Here is a 19,571-nt window from a genome sequence, read left to right as displayed (position 1 = left end):
CTTACAACAGTTTCACAAATAAATAAATAAAGATGCAGAGCTGTACCATTTAGGTGGCAGTTGGGAGAATTAGCTTGTCTTTTGTTAAGCCATAGGCAGAATGGCTTTGAGCTTAGGGGAGGGAGGGTGGAGCTGAGCTCCTGCCCTGCATGCCAATGAAAATCAGCCTGCGTGCTGCTCTTGGCACCCATGTTGGTGGGGTTACTGACCACTGATCTAGTCAAATCTTCTACAGATAATAGGCTATTAAACTGCACCTAGTTATGCCTGTACAGAGCCTAATAAATATGTTTAAGTAAAGCTTGGTTTCCCAAACTGGGGTGTGCAAAGAAATTATAAGGGGCGGGGGACATGAGGTGACCCAGCCCTACCACCCATCATTCCCCCACCCCAAGAAAGAGTCAACCTTTGCTTCTGGCTCTCAGCCCCTGCCATTTCAGGTGGGTGACCTGGCGCAGCTGCTATAAAAAGCAGGTAGCCGGCAAAGACCCACGTGGAGCTAGCTGCCTCCTGCAAAGTGAGTGTGGGTCGTGGCGGAGGAGGAAGACAGAGTTAAATGGGGGGGGGGCAGTGCCTGGCTTGGGGGGGGGAGGGGAGGGGCTTGGACAGCCAGTTCACAGGTGGCTGGCCTCCAGCATGGGTGGGCAGCTCAGGCACTTGGCCCCTGCAGCGCCATAGCTTGGGTGGGTGGCTCTGAAAATGCCAGGACTTGGGCGGGAGGCTGGCCCTTTGAGCGTGGGGGCTTCTGTGGCTGTCCCCAGCAGTGCGGGGCTCAGGCGGGCATCTGGCTATGGCGGAACTGGGGCTTGGGCAGCTGGCCGCAGCAGCATGGGGGCTCGGGTGGCCAGCCAGCTGTGGCAGGTCAGGCGGGCAGCTCCAGCAGCACAGGAGCTCGGGAGGGCGGCTTAGGTGGCTGGCCCATGACTGGCAGGCAGGTGGCTCGGGCAGCTGGCCCATGGCTGGCAGATAGATGTCTGATCCTGGTTGTACAGGGGCTCGGGTGGATGGCTTGGGTGGCTGGGCCACTGGCCCTGGCAGCATGGGTGCTCAGGCGGGTGTCCCCAGCAGCACAGGGGCTTGGGAAGACAGGCAGCTGGCACGGGACTCAGGCGGCTGGCCAGCTTGGGCTGCTCCAGGCACATGCACGGTTAACCTCGATGGTCCATAGTTGGTCTCTTAGAATTTCCCATTTTATGAATAAATGCAGCAGCATCTTTTGCATTAAATTAATTTGTTTCTGCTGTTTCTGATGATAAATTATGTTTTTACTAAACTTTAGGCCAAGAAAAACTATTTGTAGTAGGTTTTAATTTTAAATAACATTTTTATATCAAGATTTTGTGTTTACTGTAAATTACTAATTGAATTTTTTGTTACAAGGGGGGCTGGATGATGGTAAAGAAAAGGTGTGGGGGGGGGCGGTTTTCTCAAAGATCAAAAGCGGGGCATGATGCCAAACAGTTTGGGAACCACTGAACTAAAGCATACTATGTGTTTGACTATCTTCCAGAAAGGCTGCAAGTCCTGATCTGAAGTTATCAGGAGACAGTATCTGTTACACCCCTTGGTAATTTGTTCTAATGGTTTATCAGGCTCAGTGTTAAATTGTCTTTTTTACTTGAATTAGCCCCACTTCAGCACCCACTCACTCATGTTTGTCAGGCCATTCTCCACTATATTAAACAGCTTGTTAGTAACCCTTATTTTTTTCCTGCTGCCCCAGAACCCACAGCTCCACACCAATCCTGGATGTCTAGACTGTGATTTCTTAAAACTGCAGCCTGAGCCTTGTAAGCCCAAGTCAGCTGACAGTGTTTTATTACAATGTTGACATACCCTAAGGCTACAGCCACACTACAGCAGACGATCAACCAGCTAAAGGTTGTTCCTCCAAGGCTTCATTTCGCTCACATGGAAAATGACAATCCCAGTGGTCAATGTTCACCCCCTGTACTCCTCACGAGAAGCAAGGAATAAGGAACGTCAACCTCCTACCATGTGGACATACATTGAAGTCAACTACAGATAAACTGATTTTAGCTGCATATTTGGCATAGTTAAAATTATGTATAGGCAGGCAACTTCTATGCCTAGTGTAGACATAGCCTAGTTTTCTTTCTGTGTGGCATCTTCTCCGGCTTTCTGATAATTTTTGTAGCTCTCATCAGCTTCCTCAAGTTTTCTCAAGACCCCTTTCAAAAAGTGGACACCAGAACTATATGCAGTAGTCTAATTTATACAGCCATGGATTACATAAATATATTTCATCTATCATTCCAACTGCAGATCTGCCCCTCCTTCAGTTTCTTCACTGGCTAACACCTACTTTCTGATTCAAATGAAGCTATTTCTCCCAGCCTTCAAAATAAGGTTTTCCCTCGCCTTTTGCTAATGCATATTTTTATTTCCCCCATCCACCTATCTAGGCACCACTTTGGTCCTTCTCCATATCTTTTATATAATTTTTGTATTATTTTAGCAGGATGGGACACATTAAAATCAGGAGCCTCTTATACTAGGCTACAGGTGTGCAAAATGGGTGGGGGCATGAAATTGCACAGGGGGTGCAACACAGTCAGCTGCTGGGTCTCAGGCTCATCCATCTCATTAAAAATATTGAAATAGATTACCATTATTATATCATTAATAAAGTTATTATATTCTACATACTTATTTTCTTAAATGTACCAAAGGGGATGTTTTCGTATAAGTATAATGGAAATTTGCATCAACTCTGGATTACATTAGACAGGTTTGGGGGTCCCTGCTAATTGCAGAGATGAAAAGTGGGGCCTGACATAAAAAAGTCTGCTTACCCCTATAGTAGGCATTGTGCAAACATAATATTCTTAGTGACTTCTTCCATGCAGCATCCCAAACCCAGACCACTCTCCCAAAGCCTGTCATATTTCACCACCTTTCTCCTTCAAGCCCCTTGAATAAATACACTTCTTCCAAGACAACTGTAAACCATGCCCCTCTACGAAGAAAAATATATTTAAAAGGTCCAAGCAAAAATCATAGACTATATATGCTGAATTTCTGTTCAACCACATTGCTTTTCATCACATTTCACAAACTACCGAGTTAAATGTGCTTTACTCTTAGAATAGTGGGTATAACGATGAGTGCAGCAGCTCTGTCCACACCCCGTCTCCACATATAAACAAAAAAGATCCTTAGCTACTTGCAAATGTCAAATTTTAGATGGTTTAGATACTTGAAGAAATAGTACCCTAATGACATTTTCTATTGAGTTAAATTACAAACATTTGTCCAACTAATAGACATACTACACATGCATGTATATCACTTGGTATGAATAACTGTTACCTTATGGAAGGTAGCATAGTTTGTTGAAACGTTTGTGCAAACACAGGCAACAGTCTCTTCAAGTATATTGGTGCCATTTCTGGGTCTCCTTTGGGTTCATTACATTCTTCTTCATCTTTGTTTGCATCTTTTTTTTTCTTTTCATCTCCTTTGTTAACTGGACACATCCAGTCACCTGCAAAATGTAATTATTTGAGGAAAGACATTTACTGACACAATATTTTTCTAACAATTAAAACTGAAATAGCCATCTCCAATCATTGCTAGTGATACATGTATTTCTAGAGAACAAAAAAGTATTTGTGCAACATGGTATGAGATTAATTAAGGACCACATACCAAAAGCACTCAAGCTTCATTGGAACTGTTACTATTTTACTCCACTATGCCTGAAGAGGAGAAAATAAAGGAAAGGAAAATGAAAGCAATATCACTGGAAGAGAAGAGTCAGGAAATAATAATTCACACTAACCAGGAGACTGAAGAATAGCCACCACTTCACTATGCCCCCTTTCACGAGCTTTGTCTAAAGGAGTTTTGCCATCCTCATCTCTTAAATCAGGGTTCGCACCATGTCGCAAGAGAGTCTACAAACAAATTTTGAAACACAAAACCAGTAAAATTCCTTTTCCAAATAAATATCAACCTGCAGGTTCTTGGGCTTCTCATGAGTACCAGAATACAGTGTGCATATGATAACCACACTGACTGTGAAACAAGTGCAAGTGGACTTCCACTTGTTTCACTAAGGTAGCATCACCAGAAGCTGGCTTTTTAATGCAGCAGAACCTCAGAGTTACAAATATATTAGGAATGGAGATTGCTTGTATCTCTGCAATGTTTATAACTGAACAAAAGGTTATGATTTTTTTTTAAAGTTTATAACTAAACATTGACCGAATACAGTTTTGAAGCAACCATGCAAAAGAAAAATGCATCTTCCCTTTTCTTTTTTTCAAGTAGTTTACAGTCAACACAGTATTGTTCTGTATTTGCTTTTTTTTCTGGAGGGGTGGGAGGAAGGGGTCTCTGGTGCTGCCTGACTGTGTACATCCAGTTCCAAATGAGTGGTGCTGTTGACTGCTAATCATTTTGTAACACTCTAGTACTTGCAACTCTGAGATTCTACTGTACAAAGAGTGCAGGTGAACCATGATGAACTTAAATTTTTGTGGACGCTTATGTCAGATACTTTACGTCACAAGATTTATCGTATTTTGTAGGCATCTTAAGAAGTACAAGCACAGGAGATGTTTTCTCCCTCAAACAGTACATAAGTTTGAATTAACACCTTTGCCACTTGAGGCCTTCCAAAACATGCTGCATAATGTAATGATGATGACCTCTGACCTCTGTTAACATCAGCACCCCTTTCACAGAGAAATTCCACCTGTAAAGTATAAAGAAAAGGAAGCTAGTTTCCTGATTTGTCCATCTCTTTGCACAGAGAATTAAATTAGCTGCACTACTTATTTTCAGTTAATACATTTAACTTACCATTTCCTGAGTTCCGAAAGCTGAAGCCCAGTTTAAAAGAGTTTGTCCTACGTCATCCATAAAGTTTACTTCAAAAGCTGCAAGAATTAGGTACAAAAAAAATCTAATACCGGGTAGAATAGAATACATTCAACAACATTAATTTCAGAAAAATAAAATGACAATATACTAGTCTTTGGCTTCTTAACAAACTTTAAACATTCTCAACAGTTTTCTGAAAATATTCTGGAAGTCTTAGTTGTGAACATTTTAGGAGTGTAGAAAATCACTCTGATTCACAAAGCCAGAGTGGCACACTTGGTCTCTCTATACAATGAATGGGGAGAAACAGGCACTTGAAAAATGGGGTTCACAAAAGCTAACACAGTAGGTGGTGCTTCATTTCAGCTACCCAATAAGGAGATGACAAGCCCCAAAGTACACGCTAAGCTCCACTTGCTTCAGAGACATGCAATTAAGTCTGGGCTCAAGGGAGGTGCTTCACTTTGCTTGGAAACCATTTTGGTGCTAAGAGCTGATGCTGTTTTTGCAAGAAGCTGCTCCTCTGTACTCCCATTTTCTGTAAGCTCATCTCTACAAGCCTAAATCAGTAGAAAATTCTGACTATACTTACTGGATCAGGCTGTGCCAGCCACGGAGGTATAAGAACACTTATCGTTATCCAGTTCGTTGTTTATTCTGTGTCTTAAGCTACATCTACACTATGAAATCAAGTTGCATTTATTAAAGTCAACTTTGTAACACTGGATTTTATAAAACAAAGCAGGAGGAATGTAGCACTTCAAAGACAGCTGCTTTGTTTTGCTGGAGTACAGACTAACACAGCTACCTCTCTGGATTTTATAAAGTCGAAGTTGAGTGACCACATCTGCTCACAATGTCTACTTAGTGCATTCCCACTAAATTGCCAAAGTTTGACTGCCGCAGCAGTGCACTGTGGGCACCTCTCTCACAGTTCCTTCAGCCCCAATGCATTCTTGGTTTTTTTGCCAGTGTATTACAGGAAAAAAATACCATGCACATGGTTGTGGGAAGGTGATGTCACCTTCCCAAAATTGCCCTTATTCCCCCCACTGTTAAACAAATTGCCATTTTTCAGAAAACTCTTTCGCTGATAAGAGAAACTGTTTGAGTTGTCTGCATTATGGAAAGAGGTAAAAAAATTAAAAAAAAAAAATCATCTTTATGGAAAGAGACAGGATGGTCCACATTGCTCAGCCACCACATAGTGTGGTGGCACAAGGGCTAGCCTTGTGGCAGACAGGAGGAGGCTAGCCCAACGAGCACATGGTGCCTTAGGGGGTCCATCCCCTGTAAAACGTGAAGTGGAGAAAACAAGTTTCTTTCAAGGAAGAAGCCTTCACTTCTCGCAGGGCAGGACATGCTGCTGTCTTCAGGCATGGTCTGCACTGCCCAGCTGCCACGTGGTGTGGTGGCAGGGGGCTAGACCCCAGGAGCATGGTACTTTGGCGGGGGAGGAAGAGTACTAGCCCTATCAAAAGGTTTGTGGGTGGCTGCTGTAAATTGCAGCAGTTGAAGCTTTTAAGATCAGTTGCAAACTCTATGATTTTGTCGCCCTCTCCAGCACTGAAACCCCACACAGGGCAAGCCATGCCACTGTCTGGAAACATGGTCTGCACTGGCTGGCAATCACATGGTGGTGGTGAGGGGGTCCTAGCCACTTGGTGGTGGAGAGAATGCTAGCCTGCCAGCTGCATGGCATCTTGGGGGGGGAAAGGAGTGTAAAAATGTCAAGTGCAGAAAACAAGTTTCTCAGCCTCTCCTCCTAAATCCTGTGCAAGGAAGAAGCCCTCTCAAGCACTGAAACCCTGCACAAGACAGGGTATATTGCTGGCTGCAGACATGGTCCGCACAGCCCAGCAGCCATGTGTGGCAGGGAAGTGGTGATTTGCACTCCCCACTGCTGAGTGTCCTTGGTGATTACTCAGCACAGATTCATTCATCCACACAGAAATGAGATACTGGATCTCATGATGGCTCCATGCTGGGGCTCTTTCGCAACCTTGAGAAACCATGACTAGATGTGAGCACCATGCTGGCAAGAAAGAAAATGAATTCAAATTCCAGGGCTTCCTGTTACCTACTTCCTGCACACCTGGAAAGCAGCAGAGGTGAGAGCCATCAGAACAGATACATTCAGGGCATGGTGGGATACCTCTGGAGGCTGCTAAAATTGATATAAAGTAACATTGTTTCCACACTAGCATTAATATAACCTTGTAAATTTAAACTTGTCATTACACCGCATTGGAGAGGCAGGTCCAGAAAGTCAGCCTTCGCACACCTTAAAATCAACCTAATGGTATTTGCAGTGAAGACAGTCGCATTGTGAAATTGAGTTAAGTGCCTTAAAATCGACTTTCTGCTCTAGTGCAGACATAGCCTTAGACATCCAGAATATCACCACGTGGGTGTTACCTTGCATGTTCAGAGGCAGCATGATAAGTGCTTAGAACTTCTGCTACAAATATTCAGGTACCTAGCAAGTTTAACGAAGTTCAGAGACAGCTGAGTAGGGCTTCATGAATCCAGCAGGGTCTGGCTCTGAGATTTAACCACCCAAGGTAGCAGGCGAGCATCTAAGTACTACTGTGAATCTAGCACAAAGCATGGATTCTTAAGAGCAAGGGCCACTCTGTACTATGCACTGTAAATTAACTCACTGTTGATAAGACCATTAAGATATCAACTATTTACTCTGACATTCCTTAAGTCATTCTACAAGTTAGATTTTGTATAATTCATTCATCTCATTCGCTTTTTCAATCTTCAAAATACTTTTGCCTACCTCCTGTGTCAATAGCATCTATTAGTGCATCAGTATCTTTACTTCGGATGCAGTCTATCAGCTGCCGATGGGAACGTTCCCCAGAACTATCCAGTCTACGCAGTCCTGGTATTCTCCCTGTAGATCCAGCATTAGACTTTGGCAGGGCCTTTCGCCCTTCAAACAGTAGCACCAAAAGAAGATCTACTAAACGCATGGTATCCAGCACACATCTTTCATCACCCTGTAACGCACTTTCTATAGAATCTGGAAGCTCAGATCTTAGGAGATCCTGGAAATAATTAAAAGTCTGAACAATAAAAAAATATATAGGACTTTAGAAAATACTATAGAACATGGTTTTATTTCCATATGAAATTTTTTTCCTTTACCAAAAAATACACAAAATTTATCACTAATAAAATATTTTGACATATATCAAGAAATTTTTAATTTTAAAGAAAAATACTGAAGAAATGTAGCATTTAAATGATTCTTACGTGTGTTACTACTGGAGAGCCTCTACAGAGAGTTGACAACAGACTCACAATGGTTGACACCTGATTACTCAGTTTGGAGTCTGCAGCTGTAGATGGTGCTCCAGTACTGCTCCGACTTGGCTTGCAAGCTGAAGATGGTCCTGATGCTATACCACCAGCTGCTGCCATGCGAGATAACAGCTCTTCAGTTAGTCCATGTTTGGCTAGCGGGGCTGGATCAACTCCACGACGTGTGAATCGGTCAGCCAACGAAGCAAAACATCTGAGGGCACCATCTGAAACCTGTGCAAGATGTATACAAAATATTCAAATATTTGTCACTTAAAGGAAAACAGAGGCTCACAATTAAGAATGTAAAATCCCATTTAATTAGTTAGCTGGTTAAACATTAAATAGCTGGAATTGCTCCACCTACCCATGGCATACCCCAGACTCACCGAAGACTAGGGCTGCTCCAATGGAGCTGGAGCATCCACGCCCACAGCACTCCCAGTCTAGTGCAACTGCAGACAAGGGCTGCTTTGGCCACACTGCAGCACCCTCTGCCTGTGGTAGGCCCCCAGAGGCTGCTCCAGTCCTCACTGGTTACCTGTAACCCAGTGAGACTCATCCACTCAGGCTGAGGCTAACCAATGAACTATTAACATCACTACTCACCAGATAAATGTAAGGCAACAGCAATTTAAAGGAAAGTGTCGGCATACAAATACAATATATTAAGATACCTTAAGCTACAAAAATAAATGTGAGCAGATTTTAAAACATCAATAATTGTTTCAACATCTCCACAACTGAGATACAGCAACCATGAAAACTGTATTTTACTTATGCATCCCACTAGAAAGTGCAGTCTGACAATGTTGTTGAAAAATAAAAAAAATGCAGCTCATTTACACATATGAAAAACAGAGAAAATGAAATTGCTGAAAGTGTACAGCACTAAAAAAATTCAAGGAAACTATAAATTTCTCCTTAAATATTGATAGCTCTCTAACGTTTACACATTTGAATTCTGTAATGCAATTTTTTCCTTTTGAATGACCACGTCTATCCTCAGCAGGTCACTGCTTTTGAGGATTGCCCTTAGAACTGTACACAATCATTCTGAATTGGGGCCATCTGGAATAGCCTGAACCTAAACATGTGGAATAGGCTATGCACCTCTGTCGCTGTACTGACTATTTCTTGGACTCATCTCTCCCACAGAGTAGTCACTCATTCCTCTAGCCTTTTTAGAGTGATCTAGACTTCCTGTATGTTAGGTCAATCATGAGAAGACAACACAGTCTGGGGCTCAAAAATGTACAAAAGGAGAGAGAGAGACTGCAAGTGGGATTCTAGCACAACATGATCTGAGTTACTGCTGAAAATATAAGGGGTACCATAGTAGGATCAGTTTTACTTCTTGTCTATAATTGTCATTTAAGAAAATTCTATCAAAAGAGTCATGTAAGTTTTCTGAGATCTTGTAATGTTTAGGGCTAGATACTGACAGCATCCGCATAATTTTTATTCTCTTGCTTGTACCTGAAAAAAGTAACACTATCACACTGACTCAGTCTCAGATTTTTTCCTTCATTATGGAAACTGTACAAACTTGTTAAACGTAACTAAATTGTTGACTTGTAACAAATTTAAACCCACAACCTAGAATGGCATGTGTCTAAATGTCATTGATTCACTAACTTACAGGGGCACTGAAATAGGATATTAAACATTATTAACATCAATCCTGTATTTTAGTAAGCATACTACATTAATAGGAAACTAAAAAATATAAATGATATAAAACTCTTGCTCTACATAAGCATCGATGGCTTACCTGATGGTCTTCATGTTTTAATAAACTAGACAGGGATTCCACACAGATTTCTAATGAAGAATCCTGAGGTTCCATTTTGCCACAAAGTCTGGATACGACAGCCATAGCAGAATGTAAAGTATCTTTATGAACCAGGTGCCCACTGTCACGAATAAATGTCAACACACAGTTCAACCCACTGGCTTCAAACACAGCTCCTGATTCACGGGTACAGATTAGCTCTAAAACCTGGAATAAAATGAAATTGAACTGTAATGAAGTACATACTACTAGTTAACAAATTGGTGCTCTTCCTCTAGCTGAGGGAGCAAACCAAAATAAATTCAGTTTCTTCACCAATAGCATTCAAAGCTTCCAGTATTTCCAGTGCAGCCTCTTCAAGCAAGGGAGTAAGTACAGCAGAATGCACTGACGCACTCCATGTGTACTAACCAGGAGAAGAGCTGCCTCACTTCAGGAAAAGAGTAGAACTACAGGGCAGCTGTAGCCTTAAGGAGGCCTAACTGACAGAAATGTTTATGAGAAACTGCTGAGAGTTAACGGATCTAATGTGAAGAGAAGGCTGTTGGGCGATGAATTGTGACAAGTGGGATCAATTCAAGAGTCAGGCTGCATCTACACTACGGGATGAATTTGAATTTAAGGCACTTAACTCTACATTACCCTGTGACTTTTTTCACTGTAAATATCATTAGCTCGATTTCGGGAGCACTAATCTCGATTTTACAAAATCGCAGTTACCTGACGGGTATAGCATTAAGCTCGATTTCAGAAGTTCGTTTAAAGGCCAGTGTGGAAGAACCATGCCCTAAAAATTGAATTTATTAGCCTCCAGAGGTGTCCCCTATGTAACCCACAATGCCCCTCACTGCTCTGCTCTGGCCACTGCTCTCCAGTAACAGGAAGACCGTGAACTTCTAAGCAGCAGCAGAGAGCCTTTGACTGTGGGCTCATGTATATATGGGCGCCTGAAAGAAATCTGTCTCTCTTTGCTATTAGCACTGTGCACACATTTACCCATTACAAATAGCCCTTGCAGGGAGCTGTGGTTCTCTCACCACACTTGTTATTTTTTTCTGTCCTGTCTGGCACCAACCACTGCCCCACCGCAGCACGTGGCAACAAGGCTGTGGTGGAGGGTCGTGCTTGCATAACATGCTGAGAAACTTTTTCTCAGCTGTTTACATGTGTGTGCAAACCCCCTTCATCCCCCCACAGGCGGCATGCAGTCTGGGTCTTTCCTGTGCTCTGCCACGTCACGTGAGTAGCCCCCAACCCAACAAAAGGATGTGCCTGTCATTCTGTGCTGATCATGCTGCCATGAAGCACCTTGTCCTAGGCTGCTCATATTTAGGGCTGCAAGGGCAGGAAAGATATTCAGGGGCTTGCAGCCACCAAGGGGAAGTGTCCCCTGGCAGAGAAGATGCTTGGGGAGGACCAATTCAAATGGCCCCCTCAGTAAACCACCCCCGTGCCCACAGCGTGGAACCACTGGGGCTTGCTGGCGCCAGAGAGAAAATCCCCCCCGGTGGCTAAGATATTTGGGGGCTTGCTGCTGCCAGAGGGAAGTCTCCTTTGGTGGCTAAGATACTTGGGGTGACTACTTCAGCTACATTCCAAGCAGCTCTGCAGCCGCAGACCACAGCACTCCCATACAACACCAAAAGTATTTTTGGGAGCATGCTGTCCATTGCAGACACCTGCTGGTTTTATATTTCAGTTATAAAATCTTTTTGCTAGTATCTGCTATCTGTCTTCATGTTTTGACCCCCTCAGAAACACAGGGTGGGGGGAAGAGGAGGGGGCCAGTTTAGATTCCTGTTTGCATTATAAGTTCAGTGTATGATATTTCATGACATCACCTGTGTTAGCAATATCTGTGCAGTGAAGAGGAAAGTCAAAAATTCTTTTTTCCTACACTTCTCTACCCTCTTTCTTCTAACTTTACAATACAGTCCAAGCCCCTGTATTATTCTCAGGGATCACATGCAATGATGGAAGGTGGGATACTCAGTGGATAGTCAGTTGAGAACACAGTCCTTGCACCAGAAAGCCAAAGACTCTCCTGATCAGCAACTCTTTTCTGACAAACTTTCCTGTCTTCTCTTTCTTCATGCTTTTCAAGGTCCCTGTATTAATTTTAATGAAGTCAAAAATCTTTTTTCCTAGACTTTGCTATCCTCTTTCCTCTAACTTTGAGAATACAGTCAGGGTCCCTATATTATGGCCAGTTGGGGATTCAGCTCCAAAAGAAAGACATTTCTGTAAATTTTTTTGCTGTCTGTGTGGATGCCCTACTTTTCCTTCCCTTCAATGGGAAAAATGGAGGTTTGCTTAGCATGGGAGGGGAACGAAGAAAATGCAATGTGGGAAGAGGATGTCAAATACCCTGAATGTTAATGAGGGAACTGTGGGATAGCTTCCCACAATGCATTACTGCAACAGTCAGTGTTTGCCAATTTGAGTGTGGCAGCAATGAGTCAATTTTGTGAGGAACACATGGAAACTGAGGATGATCAAATTCAAATTTATAAATTCCAGAATTACAAAATCAATATTAATAAATTCAAATTTATCTCGTCATCTAGCTATAGCCCGAGTGAATGGTAAAGTGGTTTGACAATAATCTCAGTGATCACTGTTTGCAGTAGTGTAGCAGTTTTGGTCGTAGGATATTACAGAGACAAGCTAGGTGAGATATCTTTCACTTTACCAACTTCTGTTGGTGGAAAAAAAGCCAGACTTTAGAATTACACTGAGCTGTTCTTCAGGTCAGGAAAAAAAAAGTCCACTCTAGGGAAAGAGTGTGTCACAGAGCATATGTGACTTTGCAAGTTCAAGGGAAAAAATGGAGGGGTTGCATAGAGACTCTGAAAGGCAGTACTTGCATGATAGCAGTCGAATATATTTCTTTACATATTATATTTGGTCTGGTCAAATTTCTTGAGCATTTTGCAAGTTTGCTTTAAGATCAAAGCCAAGGTAACTGGACAAGCAAAGCAAGAGGTTTCATTTACTTGTCTATGGCTACATATACACTAAAGGGGAAGGTCGAATTAAGATACACAACTCCAGCTACATTAACTATATAGATGGAGTAAATTTACCTTACTCTGAGCTTCCACTTTATCTCCACTGCAGAAAGTCCCATCAACTTCCCTTACTCCTAGTAAGGGGCAGGAGTACCGGGGCCAATGGAGGAAACCTGTGAGTTTGATTTAGCGCATCCCTCCCAGGCATGCTAAATCAAACTCTGGAAGACCAACTGCTGAAGCTTTGATCTTCCCTGAGTGAAGACATGCTCTTATTCTGATGTGAGGCGACTTCCTACTAAATCCCCGCTGCCCCCTTTTAGGAGTTTTGAAAATGTTCTATAATTCTATAAAATTAAAAATCAACAAGTTATATTGAAAAATATGCACATTAAAATTCGAGTGTCTCCTGATTCTACGTTTTATCTTCTTTAAGGGTTTTTTTTTTTAAATAATTTCAGAACCTGGCATAACAAATCAGTGAAAACAATACATGTAGAAGCAAGCAATTTTATCACACTGAATAAAACGTTATTTCGTTTTAAAACTCAGATTTTTCAAAAATTTTTGTATGAAAGCAGAAATTTATTATGAACACTTACCTTTACACACTGCTCAGCCAAGTCTCTGCTGGTTCTGTTGTTAAGTTCAACAACAACTAGCCGATTACAAAGCGCTTTGATAGCTCCATCTACTCCCACAATCCTTCGGGTGCATTCTGCTGACACATCCAGGTAATAAGTTATGGCACGAGCCGTTACCTCTAACACATTGTCTGGCGCACTTTCATCAAGGAAAATCTTGCACAGTGCTGGTAAGAAAGTCCGAGGAGGGCATCTGTAGAAAGGGGTAATTATGTATAAATTAATTCATAAATTCATACATGTTACAATATTTCATGCAATTTAAGTTTCAAAGGTTAATCTTTTCATACAGGCACACCTTCCACAAAACTAACTCACTTGTTTAATTACATTAACTGCAATAATATACATAGAGTGCATGGCTCCATCACCACCTCTTTACCTGAAAATCAAAAAGGAATCCTATAAAATGTGGAAACAGAGATAAATTGCCAAGGATTGGTACAAAATCTTCAATCTTCTTGAACTTCGTGCTTCAGAAGTTGTCAAAGATAATTGTTAATGAACCCCAGATTGCTTTAGCTAGTTCCCTTACATTCTGTGAGGTGAATTTCACCAGCCTTTGCTGACTTTAATAGATCTAACTTTCCTAAATACTCTTTAAACTGTTCTTTCCAATTTGTTGTTAGTATGAATTGTGTTAAGTGTCTAGTCACAGTTTACCCTTTTAGTGAAAATAAAGCACTATGGGAAATTCTAATTCATTAATATTGATTTTGTAATTTTGGCATTTATAAATTCGAATTTGACCAGCCTCACTTCCCACGTGCTCCTCACAAAGTCGACTCACTGCTGCCACACTGAAATTGGCTAACACCGACTGTTGCAGTAGTGCATTGTGGGAAGCTATCCCAGTTTCCTCATCCCTGTAGCATTCTGGGTATGCTCACTAGCCTTGACTTCATCTTCCCACTTTGCATTTTTCTCATTCCCCTCTCAATCCCTAAAAATATGCTGACCCCTGGAAATAATGCAGGAACCCATAAAATTAGAAGAAAGAGGATAGAAAAGTCTAGGAAAAACGAATTTTTGGTTTCCCCCTCATGTTACATTGCCAACACGAGTGCTGCAACTCTATTCTCAACTGGCCATCCACCGAGTGTCCCACCTCCCATCATTGCATTTGATCCCTGAAAATAACACAGGGGCTCAGACTGTACTGTAAAGTTAGAAGAAAGAGAATAGAAAAGTGTAGGTAAAAAGACTTTTTTACTTTCTCCTTCACTACACAGATAACGCCAGTACGGGTGATGGCAGCGAAATCTCAAACTGAACTTCTAACTTGGGGGACCATCCACCCTGTATTAGGTGGGATTGTCCTGTGTTTGGGGAGCAAAAAAGGCATCCCTACTTATTTTTAACACAGGACAAATTGTCCCATATTTAGGACCTTTGGGGCTGGGAGTGGGGCTGGGACTGTCCATGGCTGCTGCTTCCCTGGGGCTCCAGAGCCAAGAGCGCCCACATCTGCTGCTTCCCCGGGGTTGGGGGAGCACCAGCCCCCTGGGGCTTGGTGCAGCTGGGAGGAGCTGCCCCTTCCCCTGTCCCATATTTGGGACAGGGAGATATGGTCGCCCTACTCATAACACAAACAGGAATCTCAGCTAGACAACATCCCTCTACACCCGCGTTTCTGAGTGGGTCAAGGCATGAAAACAGACAGCAGATATTAGCAAAAAGATATTATAACCAAAATATAAAACCAGCAGATGTCTGCAATGGACAGCATGCTCCCAAAAATACTTTTGGTGGGGTGTGGGTGAGTGCTGGGGTCTGCGACTGTTCAAGTAGTCGACGTATTCCCCCCATGTATCTCAGCTGCTGGGGAAGACTTCCCCCTGGCAGCAGTAAGCCCCGCTATGGGTGGGGGGGTTTCAATGGGGGACCAGTTAACCTGGTCCTCCCCATATACCTTAGCCGCCAGGGGAGACTCCCCCCCAGAGTCAGAAAGCCCCCATGTATCTGACAGGGCAAACTTGCCCGCAGTGGCAGCAAGAGCCCATCTATTATAGCCAACAGGTGAGACTCCCTCCCCAACCCCGGTGGCAGCACACCCCGCTATGGGCGTAGGGTGGGGTCCAGTGGTCCACCACACCAGTTGAAGTGGTCTTCCCCAAGCTGGGGAGACTTCCCCCTGGTGGCAGCAAGACACTCTAGCAGTGTAGGGGGGTTCAGCGAGTGGCCAGTTGAGGTGGTCCTCCATGAGTATCTTAGCCACCGAGGGAGACTTCCCCACAGTAGCAGCAAACCCCCCGAATACCTTAGCCACTGTGGGAGACTTCCCCATGGCAGCAGCAAAACCCCCAGTATCTTAGCCGCCGGGGGTAGACTTCCCCACGTTGGCTGCAAGCCCCCAAATAGCTTTCCTGTGCTTGGAAAGCTAAATGCATGCAATCTATCATGGTGTTGTCTGGAAGCATGGAGACCACTGAATGGTAGGCACATCCTTTTGTTGGGTTGGGGGCTACCCACGCGATGCAGCAGAGCGCAGAAACGACCCCGAGTGCGTGGCGCTTGTAGGAGAGGTAAGGGCGGGGGGGGTGTCACATGCAAATGTAAACTGCTGAGAAGAAGTTTCTCAGTATGTTATGCAAGTATGACCCCAACAGCAGCCTTGTTGCCATATGGAATGGCAGGGCAGCAGCTGGCACCAGGCAGCACAGAAAAAAACAACAAGAGTAGGGACAGAGCCACAAACCCCCCACAGCGCGAATAGCAAAGACAGACAGACGTTTCTCAGGCTCTCATACAAACATGAGTCCACAGCCAAAGGCTTGATACTCCCACTTGGAAACTCTGTCTTCCTGTTACCGAAGAGCAGCGGCCAGAGCAGAGCAGTGAGGGGCATCATGGGTTACATACGGGACACCTCTGGAGGCTAATAAATTTGATTTTAAGATGTGGCGCTTCCACACTGGCCTTTAATCAGACTTATGAAATCAACCTTGACACTGTACCCATCAGGTAACTGCGATTTGTAATCTCAAGACTAGTGAACCCTAAGTCAAGCTAATGGTATCTACAGTTAAGACAGTCACATGGTAAGATCGAGCTAACTGACTTAAATTCGAATTTATCTCATAGTGTAGACACAGTCAAAGATAATTGTTAATGAACCCCAGATTGCTTTAGCTAGTTCCCTTACGTTCTGTGAGGTGAATTTCACCAGCCCTTGCTGACTTCAATAGATCTAACTTTCCTAAATATTCTTTAAACTGTTCTTTTCCATTTGTTGTTAGTATGAATTGTGTTAAGTGTCTAGTCACAGTTTACCTTTTTAGTGAAAATAAAGCAAAATAGGCATTAAACACCTCAGATGCCTTGGGTCTGCTATGGCTAGCTCTCCTTCCCCACTAAGTAGAGGATTTAGACTTTCCTTCATTTTTCTTTTGTCTTGGTCCTAATGTGTCAACAGAACCTTTTTTCTTGCCTTTTCTATCTCTTGCTAGACGTGTAACTTATTTTATATCGTAGCCTTGGATTTTGTTTAGATGTGCTTGTGTGTTCTTTTGTACAAACTAATCACGGTTATCTAAAGCAATTAAAACAAATTATCTCAATTAACATTGAATTGGGATTAATAGCAGTTTTAATTGCACTGTGAAATAACAGAATACCAACTTAACTTATAAATATCTGAGATGTTTTTCTACATTTTCAAATATATTATTTCATTTACAATACGAAGTAGAAATGTACAGCACTTACATTTCTGGTTATATGTATTTACACAGTAAAAGATACACAAGGTAGTATTTTTCAAGCCACTTCATATAATTACAGTAGTGTAATCTCCTTTTTATGAATGTGCAACTTACAAAAATATACATTTTTGTTATATAACTGCACTCCAAAACAAAACAATGTGAAACTTTAATGTCTAGAAGTCCACTCAGTGCTGCCACTTGTTCACAAGATCACTGACGAAAACACATTTGTTTACATTCACAAGAGATTAACAACGTCACCAGAAAGTGAGAACACACATACACATGGCACTTTTGTAGCTGGTATTGCAAGGCATTTATATGCCAGATATATCAAACATTGTACTCTTCATGCTTCAGCTACCATTTCAGAGGACATGCTTTCCTCCCAGTGATGAACATTACATAAATTTGTGATTAAACTATTTGGGAGAATTCTCACTCCTGCTCCAAGGTTTTTCCTCACATACTTTGAATTACGGAATCTCACATGACAACCCAGAACAGGCTGTTTGATTTAATAATATTTTCATTGAAGATTTAAACAAAATGCAAAGAAAATACCAACATGAGCATTCTACAGCACTCAACTATAGTATAAGAGTCAGAAGTGCCTTTCAAAATCTGAAATGGATGAGGCGTAGAACATGCTGTCAGAAGTCTTGAGAGAGCAAAATTCCAATTCAGAAATTATAAAACTCAAACCAGCGAAAAAGAAAAGCCATCTTTCTACTGGTGGCATCTGACTCAGTTGACAAAAATGATCATTTATCAGTCCACACTGCTTTGGATCATTATTGAGCAGAACCTGTCATCAGCACGGAAGCATATCCTGTGGAATGGTGGCCAAAGCACAAAGGGACATATGACTGTTTAGTTTATCTGCTATGTACCTGAAGGCTGCCTGGGTCAAGAGAGCACAGTAGCCACAGGAGAGGATCTGGCCCCACCTCTTCCCTTCTGGCTCTGGCTTTTAGTCTTTGCCTTCTGCTCCCTACTTCCCCTCTCCCCAGCATTTGGGAAGGGGCATGTGACCCTTTCTGCCCCTGTATGTTGTCACCTCTAGATGAAACAATACTGGCAACCAAACCAGCTGGCAAGAACACTATGCTGCACAAACACACCAGAGGCAGCTGAAACACTCCACGCTATTAAAAAAAGAGCACAGTACAAACTGAACAGGAAAACTAAGATGGGTTAAAACACAATACATTCAGTAAAACTCAAAGAGCACAGCCATCACTCCTCTTCCTATCCCACTCGACTCATGCAGCATAAAACAGGCACTACATATGCAATGGATCACCTAGGTTGCAAAACTGTATAAAATATTCCTAATCTTGTAGCACTAAATATATTGAACAATTTACAATAAGCATCTAGTTTTAGTATATTTCAATTATAAATTGACTATCCATTCATTTTACATATTTGCTCTAATCTACAAATATCTAAGTTGAGTCATTTCTGAATATCAGTATTCATTATATATTTTAATGCAGTATACATTAATTTTAGAAGTTAATTTTTTCATTTTTTTAAAGAGCCATCAAGATTAATCTACAATTTTTATATAGACATATAGGCCATGTCTACACAGGCAGCTTCTGCCAACAGAACAGTTATTTTGTTGACAAACCTCAGCTGTTCATTTGGCAGCATTATCCCTGTTCCTAATCAGGAATAGCACCTCTGTCGACAGTGTTTTGTCAGAGTGCCTGGGTAGACAGTTCTGTTGACAGGGAAGGCTTCTGGTTCTGGTTCCTCAGGAAGCCCTGTTTGCAGAGCTTCCAGTCAGCCATTCTGTTGTGAGAGGAAAGGGCAGTGTGGCTGCTCTCAGCTGACAGAGTGGATTGCTCTTTCAACATGCATTTATGTGTAGATGCCATCTGTCAACAGAAGTACTGCCGAGATTTCTCTGTCGATAGTGACTTCTGACAACAGAGGTTGCTCATGTAGACATAGCCATATGGAATACAAAAAGAGAAACACACGCTCACTGAATTTTGTTAAGAGACAGGGTTCAAACATTAAGAGAGAGAAACACAAGTCTGTAGAATACAGCATATAAAAAAAAATACACATGAAGGCAAAAAAAGCCCAATGAAATTTTGGGCTGCTTGCACAGACTCACGTCATGAATAAGGTCAGACGTACATGTTACACACAAAAGAACATCTCTCAAGAAAGCCTGTCACTTTCACCAACAGAATTGGCCCAATAAAAGACAACCTTATTATTACTTAAA

The 19,571-nt window shown here is 42.3% G+C and overlaps 1 protein-coding gene across 5 annotated transcripts in view; it reads right to left on the bottom strand.

The window, feature by feature from the left end:
* The window catches only part of HECTD1 (HECT domain E3 ubiquitin protein ligase 1), a 94,521-nt gene that overhangs the window by 54,671 nt on the left and 20,279 nt on the right, over positions 1-19,571 (bottom strand). For 3 of the 5 annotated variants that reach the window (XM_074996882.1, XM_074996886.1, XM_074996884.1), the window contains exons 3-10: positions 13,575-13,809; positions 9,941-10,168; positions 8,119-8,400; positions 7,640-7,928; positions 4,831-4,907; positions 4,625-4,723; positions 3,806-3,920; positions 3,334-3,508 (exon numbers count right to left, since the gene is read on the bottom strand). In XM_074996882.1, the coding sequence (XP_074852983.1) occupies positions 3,334-3,508; positions 3,806-3,920; positions 4,625-4,723; positions 4,831-4,907; positions 7,640-7,928; positions 8,119-8,400; positions 9,941-10,168; positions 13,575-13,809 (1,500 nt within the window). The remainder of the gene's footprint in view (positions 1-3,333; positions 3,509-3,805; positions 3,921-4,624; positions 4,724-4,830; positions 4,908-7,639; positions 7,929-8,118; positions 8,401-9,940; positions 10,169-13,574; positions 13,810-19,571) is intronic. The other 2 variants (XM_074996883.1, XM_074996885.1) reach the window with 1 other exon arrangement.

This window comes from Carettochelys insculpta, chromosome 6, assembly GCF_033958435.1.
Source record: "Carettochelys insculpta isolate YL-2023 chromosome 6, ASM3395843v1, whole genome shotgun sequence".
Lineage (NCBI taxonomy): Eukaryota > Metazoa > Chordata > Testudines > Carettochelyidae > Carettochelys > Carettochelys insculpta.
This window is presented reverse-complemented; position numbering and strand designations above follow the sequence as displayed.